This window comes from Lagopus leucura, unplaced genomic scaffold (assembly GCF_019238085.1).
Source record: "Lagopus leucura isolate 7727_CA_CO unplaced genomic scaffold, USGS_WTPT01 Super-Scaffold_73, whole genome shotgun sequence".
Lineage (NCBI taxonomy): Eukaryota > Metazoa > Chordata > Aves > Galliformes > Phasianidae > Lagopus > Lagopus leucura.
This window is the reverse complement of record NW_024962252.1, coordinates 77,065,707-77,082,194: the sequence shown is the minus strand read 5'-3', so window position 1 is coordinate 77,082,194 and position 16,488 is coordinate 77,065,707. Positions and strand designations below refer to the sequence as shown.

Below are 16,488 nucleotides of genomic sequence, written 5' to 3'. Positions count from 1 at the left end.
AATCACAGGAAGTTTGAGGAAATATCTCAGGAGCAATTTGGTTGTTGCAGAGGTAGGTGCAGGCTGTGTTGCATGTGTCAGTGAGACCCCAGTCAGGCTCTTGCTCTAAAGCACTCTTTCATGGATGTAATGTTTCTTCATTGACTTGGAGTCAGCTAAAGGGAGACTTAGTTGAGGTTATCCTCTGTGAATATCTTTTGCTTTCTGGAATTGGTTGAGACTTAAATTATCCAGAATACATTTGGGAATTGCCCAGAGTAACTTCAGGCTTGGATTTCAATAACCCCACGTATTAAAAAAATAAATAAATAAATAAAAATCTTTTTTAGAGCAATGAGAGAAAGGTCAAGAAGTCTAGGATCTCTAGTAATATTTTCAAATGATGCAATGATAAACAGATCTTTTATATATTTTTTTTCTGACCGTTTTCAGTTCCCAGTAAAGGAACTTTTTGGTCAGGGATTTACCATTTTTGTATTGCAGTATCTGGAGAATTTTTTTTATTTCTTCCAGTTTTACTCTAATTTGTCAAATTCTTTAGGTGACAAGTATCTACAGGGTTAACAGGTTCAGTGCTTTTGTTGAACGTCAGTAATTTAAGAATTACTATTTCAAAAGAAACAGTTTTTGAGATCTTTATTTAGAGTCTTTGAGGAATGAAAACAGTACTCAAACTTGTAGAAGTAACTGCCAGAGATGAAAAGATTTAGGAGCAGCATTTCCAATGGTATTTATGTTCCTACAATAAAACACACAGATATATAAAAGAAACGTAGCCTGGCTGGTTTTAAAACCCAAAGCTCTGCAGTGAGCATGTTGCACCGTCCCTAAATAAATGTTTGTTGAGTGACTGAATGTTAACTACTAGGCAATGGTATTGGTTTCAGTGTTGCAAAAATCTTCCGTCACAGTTTCCCGTCTCTCTGGACATTCATCCAGCGCACAGTGCTCTGTGGGAGGAGAGCCTCATGGTTATGTTGCTCCTCCTCCTGTGTGCAGACAGCTGTTTCATGAGCTTAGGAGCTAATGAGCATTAAAAAACATTGCTGCAAAGTTTGGCTTTTAAGATCCAGGGAGAGGAATGTTTTCCCTTCCCTTCTGAACGTTGCTGTTGTTTTTGTTGGCTTTGAAGAAGACAAGTCTCTGGTCTCGCAGCCACGCTTCCTTTGGAGTGCTACTGTTGCAGAGGATGCTGCGGGCCTCTGCAGCCTGGTGTGGGCACTGGCAGCTACTGGGGGACTTGTGGAGAGCTCAGTAAATGCAACACCTAAATGGGGCCTATCTTCCACAAACACTGGGAAAGAATTCCTGCAAATGAAGGCCATGTCTGCTTCTGTACTTCTTTCTCATTAAGTTAGACTACTATTGCATTATATATACACATATATAGATAGATAGATTCAGATTATATAGATAGATATATATGCATATAAAGATTTAGCAACACGCTGTGCTCCTAGATCAAGCTCACTGTGTTTAAACTTTGGTGTGGCTGTCCTGACTGCCTTGGTGTTCTTGGTGTTGTTTGCACTCAAATTGATGAATTAGGATTCTGCTTAGCAAATGTATTTAGCTTTTACTCTTTATTGTAACTGTGAAACGCAAATGAAAAATGTTACTGTGAAACACACTACTTTCACAGCATTTTCAAGTAATAAGCTATTGAATGTCAGGGGAAAACCCGAAACAAAAGCCACCTTCATTTAATAAGCTGGATTGGTTTCTTGGTTGAGCTTTCCCAAAATTTCAAAAGGGTAGTTCCTAGTATCATGACAGAATTATTTCTGAGCACTTATTCATCATCAGTTTTCTTCAACTGAGCCTATTGCAACATATCACTTTCTTTGTTTCTTGATCTTTGATTGGAATAGGCCACGGGCATCCTCAGTATGTAAGTTTGAAAAAGGCTGAAAGATGAGCTAATTTAAGCCTTTTAAAACTTCCAGGTTCATTCCCTATGTTTTGGCCATTGTGTCTTTTTTTATGGGATTGTGATGGCTGAAACGTCTGGAATGTGTGTGTAAGTAATCAGTGCCTCAAAATACCTGAGCTTATCAGCAAGCCTTGCTCAAAGGTGTGCACTCAGTATTTGGAAGTCCTAAGACATGTCTTTCTGTATTCCCTCAAAACACTTCAAACCAGCTGTTCCAGTACTGCCTGTAGACTATGTGTTGTTTTCTGCATAGGATAACAGGAATGAGAGCTGTTATAAGCTGTTGGTTGTTTTATTTATCTTTGCTCCATACAGAACTATTTAAAAAAAAAAAAAAAAGCAAAGAAATCCCACAAACTCCATGTGTGCAAGTTGTGCTCCTATTTCCTAGCCTGAGAACTGGTTGGTGCCACAGTGCAGAAAGGGCACAGCTACTGATTGTGCGGGAAGTGTAGTTATGCTGAGATGTAGCTGTGGGCTGCTCATTATGAAGGACAGTGTAAGTGAGCACAAGTGACTGGTTACACAAGAAACACTTCTTTGTTGTTGTTGGGGTTTGGTTTTCTTTTTGGTTTTTTTTTTTTGTTTTTTGTTTTTTGTTTTTTTTTGCACTTCAGACATTTTTATCATGTCTCCATTGGAGTAGTCCCCACTTTCTCCTATGTACTTTTGTCTTTTATCCGGTTTACAGTTACCGCTTTTTCCTCTTCAAAAGTTAGATGTTTCTCTCTCTCATTTGCTAACATACATAACAAACGTTTTGAGGCCATAGCTTGTTCTGGTATGAAGAAGTGAAGAATCCCATCCCTTTTCCTCAAGGGATCAGCTGTGTTGCAATAACAGGACTCTCTCCCCTTCCCTTTCTCATAAAAAGTTGATGCCTGTGATAATAAATAATTATCTTGTTATTCTGCTTTTTGGTGGTATTGAGGAGCCAAGGGGAAGAAGAAAAAAAAAAAAAAGAAAAATAGAAATGACCAGGGATTATTAATGAATCTGAAACTCTTCCTCTTCTCAAGCTGCTTTTAATTTTTATCATAACACCTTCTTATAAGGGATGGAGTAGTCATGTATCCCTGGAGCATTAACTGCTGAACAATCTTGTCTGTATGTTTTACCAATAACCTTTCAGTATATACAGGCACCAGTAGCACACATACAACACAGAGCTCTTCCTTCACAGCTGATGACTATGCACATTCAAATCAGCACATGTGCTAATTTGGCTGATTGATTGCATGTGTATGTAAAACCGGTGAATATGTGATATAGCATAAGTGGTCTTAAATCAGTGGTGTGTTTCAGAATGAAGGGCAATACACAGGAGCCTGCTTGCTTCTTGTCCAAGTGATGGAGCATCCTGCCTTGGGATGAGCTGAGCTCCAGTGGCCCACTTCCTACTGTATGCAGATTTTCTAAAGTCTCAATGCAGTCTGACCTGACAGTGAATCATGAAATTTGACCATGGTTTTATTTTCTGTGAGGCTTCCATTAGTATTCTTCCTGGAGTCTAGTCTAAGAGAGGTTGACATAAGCTAATTCCCTGTTGACTTGAGGAGCCCTTTGGAAACAAACCACTGCTATGCTGGCAGATGATAACAGGTTGTTTTCAGTGCCTGTCATCTAAAGATTACTCTTAGGAAATCAAGAACTTACTGTTCCTATAGCATCTCTAAGGCATTCACATGGGAACAATGTGGGTCACCTCATGTAATTTCCAAAACAGAGAGGACAACAAAACTACTTATATTTTCTCTGATTGTGAAGGGCGAGGAATCATAGCTAGATGAATTGCTGTTACGTTGATGCTATGTTGATTCTGCTGCAGAACTTGACGGGGTGGGTTGAACAGAAGCTAACCCCTATTAAGCTCAGCTCATGAAATTTCCTGAATACCTTTTCTCCTTCCATGAGCTTCCTTCCAAATGATGTCTATCTTTTGTAAGTTAGCTCTAAAATGTGGCAAGTACAGCATATAAAATGTAAGGAATAATATAGGAATACAAAACAGAACCCATAAGGGGATGGTGTTAATTGAGAAGGCAAGCTGTGTTTACTGTCTTGAACCAGAACTGTCTGAGGTTTCTCTTGGCTTTCCTGGCAGTTGTCATCTCCTGTAGATTACATATTGCATCTCTAGAGTAAATGCATTCACAGTGTGGCTTTTCTTGATACTTGTAAGAGTCTAAGAACAGGGAAAGTCTACCTTATGGTAGAAGACATTGTTAATAAATATTGGCTGACAGTAAAGGAGATTAAAACAGTATTGAGGTGCAGTTAGAACAAAATAATTCTACTGTTCTCCAGCAAGGAAGATTTCTTCCTCTCTGTAGGTGCCTGATTTCTCAGAATGCATTAAAAAGAGTGACAATGCTATTAAAAATCTCCCTCTCCGAGTAGTCATGGGAAAAGGAGGAAATTCACAGCGCAGGCTCCAGAGGGCAGGACATTTGTTTTCCCTGTGGTCAAGATGGAGAGCTCGATTGCCAGAAATAACAGTATAGACAGCTTTTAGGAACTGAAGTTGTGATGGAGATGTGAGAATCTCTCAGGCCTGCTTACTTTGTTTTAGTGATGCAACAGACAGGTTCTAGTTGTGCTGGGCTCTGCTCTGCCTTGTAGCCACTAGTGTCTCCACAGAGGAGGGCAGGCTGGGATTTGGAGTGCCACTTGGATGTGATGCTGCAAGGGGGAACTTCCAGGCCTTGTTAGTAAGAGAGCCAGAGGCTAAGGCTGCTGCTCAGCTGTGCGATATCCACGCAGACAGAGCTAACAAGAGCTGGGTCAATGGGATACACCTGAAATACTTGAAATTTACGGAGTGGTTTGGAGTTAGCCAATTGAAATGCTTGTCTTGTCTGATTTTTGAAGGCAAGTTGTTTATCCAAGTGAAGTGCTCTACGATGCAGTGAGGAGCATTGACATCAGCAGAGATCAATGCAGGACCAAGAGGTCTATTTAATCTAGGAAATGAGTGACCTGGCTCTTTGATCCTGTTGCATTCTTTTATTCCCAGAAGGCTACATTTAGTCCTGCGTACACAAATTCTGTTTAACTAAGTTTATTTAGGTTTTAAATACTTGTGGGTTTCTTTTGTTTAGGCTGTGTTGTATAACAAGAAAACAAAAACAAAAACCAAACCTGTTACCACGTAATTAGGCTGTTGCTGTGTAAGCATGTGTAGCCCTATTCAGAGCCAAGAGCAGAATATGCAAATTCAAACCCAAATACATTTCTTTAAATATCCATATGGTAAAAAAGAGAACAAACCTCTGACCCATTGTAAACAAAACAGCCTAAGATATGGCATAGGAAGTTGCTCCCATTTGTATGACCATCTAGTTGGGCTCACTTTGCCTGCAGTCTGCCATTTTTGAGAAGTATGAGAAACCTGGCATAGCTTCCTGCAAAGGTGTATATTTGGGATTGAGATGGAAAAATGTAAGGCACTCATTAGAAAACATGAGGATAAGACTGTGCTCTGTATGGTGATGAAGGATAATATAAGAAAAGTCTTCACTCCTTAATCAGCAAGATTATTTGCTTTGGTGTAAATAAGCAAGTGAACCCTTTCAGGTTTTTGTACTGACCCCACAGCATGGTGTAGCAGGTGCTGCGATGAGCTGATCTGTAGCACTGCTCGCTACAGCCTGCAGCTCGTTGTGTCTCAGCAGCGGAGTTTTAAAGCTTAAATAACAGGAAGGCAGCGCGATGTAGAAAACAGCAGTGCCAAACAAGCCGGGGACAGGCAGCCCGGTCCCAGGGCAGCCTTCCGACCCGGCCGCTGCTCTTGCATGCCGAGACAGCTGTAATGCGCACTGCCCGAGTCAGCAGCTCCGTTCATACAGGTGCCAGCCGTGCGCGTTGTTTGCTCGTTTTCTTTTCTTTCATTATTATTATTTTTAATGCTTTCTAAACACGCACGCTTTTCCCACGCAGAGGTCGGGGCCGTCCCCGCCACTCTCAGCCGAGGCGGGGCACGTGCGGCCGCACTTCAACCCCCCCCGGGGGACACGCAGGGACGTAGCGGGCTAAAGCCGTCTTATTATGGGAAAGAAATAAAATAAGTTGTAAAAAGAAAAAAAAAAAAAAAAAAAAAGGGGGGGGGGGGGGGAAGGTACGCAAGGCATGCCGGGGCCGGGGGCTCGGCTCCCCCGCGGTGGGGGGGGGGCGGGGGCGGGGGGGGGGGAGGCCGGGCGCGGCGGTGGCGGCCCCCATTGGCGGGCGCGGCGGCGACGACGGGGCCGGGCCGGGGCGGAGGGGGCCGGCCCTGCCTCCGCGACCGGCGGCGGCCCAAGGTTTAAAGTGAGAACTTTCTGCGGGCGGTGCCGAGCCGCGCAGCCTGCCGCCGAGTCGCTCCCGCCCGCCGCGTCGCCACCGCTGCCTCCCCCGGGCGGGCCGTACAATCCTCGGCAGTGTCCTGAGACTGTACGCCCGCCTCGGGGGCGACCCGGCACAGCCGGCCACGCCGACCCCGCCCGGCCGCCCGCGGAGCCCCGCGTCCCGCGTGCAGGTGCTGAGCCCGTCCCGGCCCGAGAGGCGGCGCAGGAGCCGACAGCCGCCGCAATGACAGCTGACAAGGAGAAGAAGAGGTGAGGAGCGGCGGGCGAGGTGCTCGGGCCGCTCCGTCCCTCTCGGGGCCGCGGCTGAACTCCGAGAGGACCGGGCGGGAGGGGGGGGCCGCGGCTCGGCGGTGTTTGGACACCCGCGGGCGGTCTAGACGGGAGCAGTAGGAAGGGACCCGGCCCGGCTGCCGCCCGAAGCGAAGGCGCTGTGCCCGTGGTCGTGCTGCGGGAGTTCCCGGGCAGGTGCACCTGGCAGCGCGGTTGCGGAGGCGCGTTGGCTTGCCGTCGGTTGCGGCCTCTCAAGGTGCGAGTGGACTGAAGCATCTTTGTAGCTAAACGTACCTTTTTGCCTAGAGGTGGTTGGCACGCCATGCGAATGTATGCAAATAGTACTAGCGTAATAAATTTCATTCAGCACGACCCCGCGGCCGCCTCGTGCTGGGCGCTTAATCAGAAAGAACCCGGTGCGTCCGCGGAGTTCTCGTGTGCCACGCGTTTTCTAGAGGGTCGGCGGTGCGAGCAGCGAGGCCAGCGGGCAGTACTCAGTGCGGGCCGGGGGCCGGGGCAGGCCGGCCGTCTCCCTTTTGCTCCAGTGAACTATTCTATGGAGAAGTAACAGCGACTTAGTACGCTTCTGTACTCGCTTCAGAACGTTTTCCCTGCTGATTCTCGAGGCTGAACATCAAAATAAAGCGCTCGCGATCGCCAGTTTACAAGAGTGAGCAGTGAGTGAGTGAATAAAGATCCACGAAACCTCAGACAGGGTGTTTATTCAGCCTGTTTTCTACAACAGGCAGTCACAAGGCTGCTTCTATTATTGGCTCAGGTTGCGCTTCTGTTCTGACTGTAGATTGTGTTCATAAAAGATGTGATTTGCCGAGTAAGAATTTTATCTCGTTATTTGTCATGTGTGCCTTCCAGCTGATGATGCACTAAACTCTGGTTTGGGTTTGTAGAAAGGCTGCTTTTTTATTGAGTCACTTTGTGATCGTGGAATAGGGGAGCGACCGTCGTACATCCCATGTGTTTCCCATGCAGCCCGTCTCCATTTCTCGAACTCGAATGGTTTACAGTTAGCAAATTATCTTCGTTGTTATTTGTTCTTGGCTTCAGACTTCTGTGCAGAGCCTAAAACGTGGGTGCATTGTGTGTCCTCACTTATCAGAGAGAGCAAACAATTGCAGTACTGTAAGGTGTGCTTTTAAAAAGCATGCTATAGAAGTTTATAGGAGTTAAAAGAACGAAGCAGCAGAGTATTCTCACTACGCACGCTCCCTGCCTTCATTGGATTGCCTCTTTTCATGAGGAACTCTTAATCTTTTAGGGTTTAGCATTCAAACATAGTCAGGGGGTGAGTGCTACCTGAGGTTGCGGAGCAGCACGCTGAAATGCTCATAAGGTACAACGTAGAAACTTCACGGAGCTGGAAACAGAGCGTTTGATTGCTAATCTCTGCTCTGTCCCCGATTTTCCGTAAATATGGTGACATTCCAATGACAGCTTTCTGTCTCTCTCCGAAGTAGGCTAACTGTTGTTATCTGGCTCGTGGGATTGTTGTGTAAATTGGTGCTTGTGAAAGAACTGTGAGCATATCACATGAGTGATTTAAGATACCGTGCCTCTTGTCTCTCTGTCTGCCCAAATATATACCTCAGCCTGTAGGAAAAGCCACACTCTCTAGCATATTGAAGCAAGAAACATATTTTTGTTAATTTTTTGCAATGGTGGAATAGATTTATTGCCTTGAGTTCAACAGTTGTTGTGCTTTTCGCTCAATTTCTATCCAGATATACAGCTGGGAACTCTAACCTGACTGGCTAATGGCGCTTATAAATCGATTTCAGGGAAAAAAAGGTGGTGGTGGTAATCTGGTTTACCGGATTTGCAGGCAACTCTGGCACATATGTTTAGAAGAGCAGTTCTCTTACTGTTAAACAGATGCTCTGTGGAAGATAATCTTTGATTCTTTTAATGTGCCATTTAAGTTGAAGAGCATCCTCAGGTTCTCATCTGGAGCTTTGTCTGTCAATGAGAAAGAGCAGTTGTTTTCCCTGGAACGAGTGCTGTCGTGCATTTAACAATACTGTGGTCGTTGCTTACCTTTAAAACTAGTTGAGATTAACACAATTATTATTTTTAACTTCACAAAGAATTCATTATCTAAGCTGTTTTAAATACCAAATATAGGAAATTGATGAAGTGTAAGAATCAATTTGATTAAACAATCAAAGGTGAGGAGGGAAAAGGGAAAAAAAAAATAATCCTGTATTTATGAATTATTTTGCAGTACAATGACAATTAGTAAATAAGTCTCAATTTAATCGAGACAGTTTTTAAGAATATCTTGGTATAATTTTAAATTATTCACTCAACATGTGTTCCCGTAAATTTAATTTGAGGGACGTTATCATTTTGTTAGGATTGGATGGTTTGTCAAATGGACTGTTCTGGACAGATAGTAGTGTATGTTTGAGAAGAGTTTGAGACCAGTCTCGGGACTGATCTGGTACTACTGAATAGAATAGATAATTTGGTTTGGACTTTGCAACTATGTTGTCTCTATTTTTCTAGTAGTATGAGAAATAAACCAATTTTGCATCTTATGGAGATTCTGTAACAAGGGTTCTCACATAATAACAAATTTGTGTTTTGGACCTGAAGCTCAAAAGGAGTCTGTACTGTAACCCAAAAGATGTAATATTGTGTAAATCTGTTTAACTTCTTCGTGTCTAGTGAGTGACAAATGAGAATTCTCCCATCATCAGCTAAATAAGTGGTTGCTTTCAATTCCTCTTTCACGTTTGGCTTTATTAGCTCTTGAGGCCCTTTGACAGACAACTTGTGCCTCAGTTTCTACTCATATTTACTTCAAGAGAGTGATTCTTCCAAGCTGAAATCACTCTTGGCTGTTCCTCCCAAGGATGAGGAAATGGTCCTGACACTCCGTGCTCCAGAGCTCAGGTAGCTGCTTGCTTTTAGTGGATGAATTTGGATGCCAGGAAATGCGAAAGTTTGGATGGGCCAAGGTGTTAAACTGCAGCTTTCAGGAAATGTACTGTCTCATTTTATAGCACCCAGTATGCTTTCAGTTTTAAGGTAGGTTGGGATTGTCAGATATATTGCGTCTTGTTTATCTGTTATGTTGTGATGACGATGGATTAGATCATTTACTTGCCAGTATGGATTCTTCCTTATATTCTTGTAAACCTCACTGTATTTACTTCAAGATGGAGCTTTGAGCACATTTCTTAGCAGACTATTGCAGAGGTGACTCAACTGTATAAAGAAAGAAACCCAACGTCACATTTTGTGATTACTAAGCATTTGCCCATGCACAGCCCTTGCATTTAATTTACTCTTGATTGCTTCTGTGCTAATGTCTGCCCTACAACCTCTCTTACTGAAGTTATCAAAAGGAGATGTAATTTCCTAACTTCCCGATGAGCAATCTGTTTGTTGGATGTTAACAACGTGACGTCTAGATTTATGCCTCAGCACCAAAAAGGCAGGCACTTCAAATTGCGCAGTTCATCTTGAATGACTGTGGCCAATTCAACTGTGGAGTGACTGGACTTACGCTGTTGTGTTGCAGTGGGACCAACAGACTCTGCTTTCTGCTCCAAATCACTTCTGTACAATGTAGTGTTCTATAGTGTTCTGCATTGTGGAATACCTTTGGAAGCTGGAACTGTTTGCAGCTGGTGTATTCTCTGTCTATAACCCAGTTACCAGCTGGAGGGATCCAGCAATTTCCCTTTCTTGTTCTAATTCAAAACAAATCAATTTTAAGTTCCCTTTGGAAGGAGATTAAGTGGTGAGTAAAAGACATACCTGAGCTGGAGGCTATTGTAGGCTTGCTATGGCAATTATAAATTCTTGAGAAGAGATTTATATTGAAAAGTAATAAAGCCTTATTGGCAATGACATTGCCACTGCTTTGAGAAGTCTTGAGTGTGACATCTGATTTTTGTCCTTCTGATTTCTGTGGTATTTCTACAGATGCTTTTTCTACCATAGGGCAGCCCAAGGGCTGAATGAGGAAAGCTAGGCTATAGGTGTGTACATCTGCTTCTGTCTGCAATGGCATGTAATAGGTTGTGCTGAAGTCTGACTTGGCTTCCTGGTCTTCTTGAAAAGCTCAGCTTCAGCTGCCCAGCTCCTGGAGCTTCCATCCACAGAGTTGAAATGTTTGAGCTTAATGAGGACTGAATGGCATTCACTGTGAGCATGGTGTGCAGTGTGAATGCTTCCTGGTATATGCAGCCCTCCCAAAGATGTCTGGGCTCCTCAGGATTTGTACTTGGCACTGATGCATTGGGATGGGTTTCCGTGTGTAGCATGTATCTTGAGAATAAGTTAGCAGTCTATGCTTCACCTCCTGTTGTTGGTTGTTTTCCCTATTTGGACCATGGGAAATATATTTCATATTGGTGTAATTTGCTAATAGAAATTTGAAGATTATCCTGTTGGTTTAAGAGTTTCATCGAGAGTAATAAAAATTGAACTCTCTGCCTTTCTATGGAGTATCTTACAATGATGTAAAACTCATAGAACTCTTCAGTATTTTTGTTTCTGGGCCATATGTAAGGTATGTTATACATAATGTTGTTTGTGTTGTGGGGATAGAAAGTTTAAATTACTTAACTGCTGTACAAAACTTGATCTACTTGCAGGCGAGTGTAAAATCACGTTATGTTGAAGTTGACTGTCACATCTGCAAGAGTTTTGTGAATATTTTTGTTGATGATTCTGCATTCTAAGAACTGTTCGCTATCATGGAAGGAGTCTTGACAGCCAGTGTTGGCAACAGAACATGGAATTCTTGTTATCTAGGGGGGAAAAAAAAGCAAAACTGGTTTGCAAAGAAGAGGCTTTAATATAAACAATAAACATAGAATCATAGAGTGGATTAACTTCAAATCCATATATTTCTAAGTTAGAGATGGGGATGTGGTGCTGGACCATGTCATAGTCCAGGTAGATTATATCAGTTGCCCTTCCTTTGTCCACCAATGCTGTTACTCCATTATAGAAGGCCACCAGACTGGTCAGGCATGATCTGCCCTTGGTGAAGCCGTGTTGGCTCCCTCAGATCACCTCCTCCTCTCTTATTTCAGTCACTGTCGATTTTGCCTCTCAGCTGTGACTTTTCAGATATGATGGAGAGTGGCATCCAGTTCCTTCTGGACCCACAGACTGGAACACGTTCAGTCCCATGAAGCTGTCTCTGACTTGCTCAGCTCTTATGGTGGGATGGGTTTTGATCCTTTGACCTCCATGTATTGGTTCAGGGACATGAAAGACATTCTGACATTGTGTCTAATTTCAATATACCTTTTCCAAAAGCATTGGTTAAACTTTCCGTGTTGTACAAACATAACTTAATGTGTGAAGAGTACTCTATTGAGATTTATTAAGTCTGTTACACCACTTGAACAATGATACAGAAACGTGCGCTTTAGTTTCAATCGGAAAAAGCATTAAAGTAGGCAAAGGAACAGTGATAGAAGAGGTTGAATTTGAAAATAATTTGAATGTATGGAATGGTTTTATTTCTCTAAGGCTAATTGTGAAATCCATTTATGCTCTTCTGTCAATTACACCAATATGCATAGTTCCATGTATATACATCTTATCAGTTATAAATAATTTTACTCGTAGTACCTGCCCCGGTGTAGACAGAATCTTTCTCTTAAATTAGACAGAAGTATGGTTATTGTGCAGCTGGTACTTTTAATTCTCATTTGTCAGTCTTGTGCTCCATTTGCTTGAATGGCAATATAATAGTTATCTGCTCAGTGTTAAATCTTGACTGCATATATAGAAGAAAATAACTTCCTTCTTGGATTTACAGGGCTACTTTTCATGGGGACTCTTTCTGAAGTAGGCAAAATAGGAAACTGCGTTTTATTGTGCCTTTGGAAAGTAGTTTAATGAAGCAGAGTAAACCAATTGGCTGATAAATAAGTAATGTTCCAAAGTAACTCTCATTTAATTATGCTTTTTACTTCTCGAGCTCAAATCTAATTGTGATTTTGGTTCTTTTCTTTGTGACTTCATTTAGCTCTAGAAAATGTAGCTGAAACTAAGCGTGCCATAATATATTTTGATTAAATGCACACATTTAGGTCTTAGAACAGTTAGACTTATAATTTAGTTTACTTAACTGTTATTACAAGAACTTTTGAGTAGGATAAAGTATCCATTACGCTCCTCTGTCCATTGCATTACATGACACAGCAAATATTCAATATTCTATTCTATAGAAACTTACCAAATGTTTTGCCAGGCAAGAAGCAGAGTTGCTTTAGTTGAATTTTTATGTCTGATCTTCAGTCAAAGAGGTGCCCTGGTCTTGACCCCTCCTCTGTGCACGAATTTGTGGAATCAGCAGTTTTCTTTGATTAGAGTGTTTAGGACGTTGCCTCCAAAAAGATTGTCTGAAAAATTCAGAAAACTTACGAATGCTTTATGTTAGCCTGTGGGTGTGCGATTAATACCGGCTTATTTTCGCAGCTTTATGAATAAGCTCTGTACATCTGTGCAGAAGGGAAAAAGACTTTCTTATTTTGTTTCTGCTTCCAAGTGGGACCAAAACAGGATAGTAGAAATCCTTAGCATTTTTCTCTTTCATTCCTAAAACAAATATGTTGAAACGTGCCCCTCTAGTTTCTTCATCCTGCTGTGTATATGCTGTGTAGTGATCTGCTTTCAAGCAAATAAACATTTATTACCATCTATTTTAAATGTCAAGTAGTTATCATATCTCTGTAGAACCAAACTGACTGTTTCATAATGATCCCAACAGTTTATTGATGTTTCAAACAAGCTGCAGGAAAAGTAAATGCATGTCTATAGATGTATCTTGTCCATGCCTCTCCCCGCAAATCTTGAGGCTTGCCCCTCAATCTCAGCGGTGACCCACACAAATTTCAAACCTGGCCAGAATACACAAAGGCTGCAAAGTAGACACAACCCAGCTGTGACGGTTTATGAGGCATATAGCTGGGATGTTTGTTTGTTTGTTTGTTTGTTTTCATACTATATTGTCAGTAAGCTTAAGGGTTAGTGCCCCACCAAGATCTTACGATAACTCACAGCAAGTAATGTGTCTTTCAGATTTCTTTTTTTTTTTTTTTTTTTTTGGCAGCTAGCAGTAATGGAGATTAGGTCACCCGCTGTTTCTCTATGAAAGTAGTGCTTATTTTACAGTTGTGGTGGAACAAAGGTAAATTTTAAGCGTGATGACTTCTGCACATGAGATCTGCAAGATAAAGGACAACTTCAAATACATGATGGGAAGAAGATGCTATTTCTTATTGGTCTGGGCTGGTGTGAAACCTCCCTTAAATTACTTTGGATTCAGAGAATAATTTCTGCTGCACTTTTTTGTTAGTGCAACTCTAGCTTTTCCTTGCGGAAGGAGGCTGCTCTGTTGGCCATCACCCCTGTGAGTTAGATGTTCTTGACCTGCCACTCAGCATGCCCATGACCCATCTACGAAGTCTTTTGATCTTGGCAAGGGTCCTCCTGGTTTGGGGGGGGGGTTGGAACTTAGGGGGCAGTACTGGCATGGCTGTCACGCACCCAGCTTTGGTTTTGCATCCATCTTGGGGTGCAGGATGAACCCCATTAGTATCTTATTTATCTTGTCTACTACTGAACTGCTAAAGTGGGTTACCCTACTGCTTCTTCTACAGGAAAGCCAACAGTGCTATGTGCCAGAGTACCTTCTGCTGTCTGCCTCAGAATTTTTTTTATTTTTTCTTTTTAAAAAATTGCTTTCTCCCTGTTGCTTTCGTTGCTTTCTTCCCCTTCTCTGCAGCTCCAACAAGATAGAAACCTCAAGAAGCAGTGCAGCACCCCTTTCCATCTGGATGTGAATCAATCCATGTGGTCAAGTATTTTTACAAAATTTTATAATATTTTAGAATTAGGGTATGTGCAGGCTGACCTCTCTCTCTTTTTTTTTTTTCCTTTTGTTTATTTGTTTGCTTTGGGAAATCGTATTATTTAATGAGAGACTAAAAATAGTCACAGAATGGGGAGGTGTGTGTGTCGGGTTTTTCTTCATTATTATTTTTCTATTTTAGAACTGAGCAGCTCTCTGTTGGATGAATCATGTGGGTGTAACGTTCAGCACTTGATAACAAGCAGTCTGGAGGTATATGTGCAATAAGATTACCAGGATCATTTAGAAAATATTTGAAACAGCTGAAACATGAACTTAATCTACTGTAAATGTTTGTTACTTGTATTATAGTATATCAACATGTGTTAGTCAGAGTTAGGTAAACAAAGGCAAAAATATAATATGCAAGTTTCTAAAAATGGGTTACTCAAAACTAGAAAAGCTGTAGATACACTTGATGGAGCTGGGCACTTTTTTAAGACTCAAGCTTGCTGTAAAATATTTTCTTGGAAATTAACTATCCAAGGAGGAAGTGAGAGCTCATATTAGACTAAAATAAAGAGATGGGATTGAGAAATTGTTAAAACATTTGTGAAATGCTGAAACATTTTACCTTTCACTTCACTTTAATGAGGTGTCTGAATTCCTGTGTTGCACTATGTCGGTCATCTAAAACCGGACTATTTAAATTTAGTCTGAATGAGACTTAGGTATTGTTCAACCTCTTTATAATAAAAGATGTTTTTCTGGTATTTGACTTGATTTCTATGTTTTTAAGATTTATTTTTTTCTTTCTACTTAAAGCCATGGTAGACATGCATTAATTTGTTTTGGTGGCTTAACCTGAATCGAGTTCCTGTCTTCCTTTCAGGAAAACTCTTTTTAAGCCTGTCTGCGATACCAAAATACTAAAATGTCCCTTTTAGGCTACTGATGGAGCCTTTGTCAGTTGAGGTGCTTTGAACTCAGAACAGGCCCAGTCCATCAAAACTGGCAATTGCTCAAACAAGTTACTGGGTCCAATGAAAATATTCAGCTGTCTTTGGTTTAAGCAGGAAGAGTGACTTGTAGATGACAAATATCTTCTCTAGCTTTTGTTATGGGAACAGCTTTTTAAGAACGGTACTATGATGGAAAACACAGCAGTGAAGGTGCACCCCCACACTCCAGCCTACATCAGCAGTTCATGATGTTACAAATGGTAAAGTCAAAGTATGGAAGAGATGGGGAAAAAAAAAAACAAAAAACAAAACAAAAAAAAACAAAAACAAAACAAAAAAAAATAACCCACGTTGCTGAATTTCTAACTCGGTTGTTCTCAAAGGACTGACAGTTTTAGAGTCATGCTCTTGAAAACCTGCCTACGTATGGTGAGAGATAGAAATGTTTGTCTTTCCCACGAAAGCTGTTGCTTTCAGTAACAGATGCAATAGTATCTTGAAATGCACTGATCCTAGTAGGTGACATCCACCTCTGCTCTTGCACATGTGGGCAGTCAGATTCCAAGTCCCTTAACGTGTACTGTCATATATACAGAAGGTGATTTGCTGAATTGCTGCCTTTTAAGAACCCAGTGCAATGACTTAAATTTGTTGCATGAAATCTTATTTTCTTGAAATGGAAAGTTCATTGGTAATTTGTAGTTCCACAGGCCTTATTCACTTCTCAGAACCTTAGTACTTGGAAAAAAAAAAAATCCATTAGGAACTGAAAAATTTGATGCAGGTCATCTCAAAGTTCAAAATTTACTGTATAGTGTTTTTCCTTTAAAACGCGTTTGTAAGATGCAAATACTGGTTAGATAATGAGCTGAGCAGGGCACGAAGTCGCGTGGTTATGAAGGACTTTTTTTTAAAGGTGGTGGAAATGTACTTAAAGAACATTCCTTGTAGTTTTTTTCGATCATTAGCATATCTAAAGTCTTTAATGCCATACTTAAACTCTTGGTATTGCTGTTGTCTTCGCACTTGCATTTGTATGATAAACTACAAAGCAGACCCATTCAGCCATTGTTTTTCGGACATTGTAGCAGCTGTTGTTGGTTCTTTAGCTCTGTCTATTCGCCATTGTATTACCCT

The 16,488-nt window shown here is 41.6% G+C and overlaps 1 protein-coding gene across 1 annotated transcript in view; it reads left to right on the top strand.

Annotated features, from left to right (window-relative positions):
* The first annotated feature begins 6,267 nt into the window (after positions 1-6,267).
* Positions 6,268-16,488, top strand: part of EPAS1 (endothelial PAS domain protein 1) — a 77,988-nt gene continuing 67,767 nt past the window's right edge. Inside the window, exon 1 of the mRNA XM_042886239.1 lies at positions 6,268-6,525. Coding sequence (XP_042742173.1) covers positions 6,500-6,525 — 26 coding nt within the window. The 5' untranslated portion in view covers positions 6,268-6,499. The remainder of the gene's footprint in view (positions 6,526-16,488) is intronic.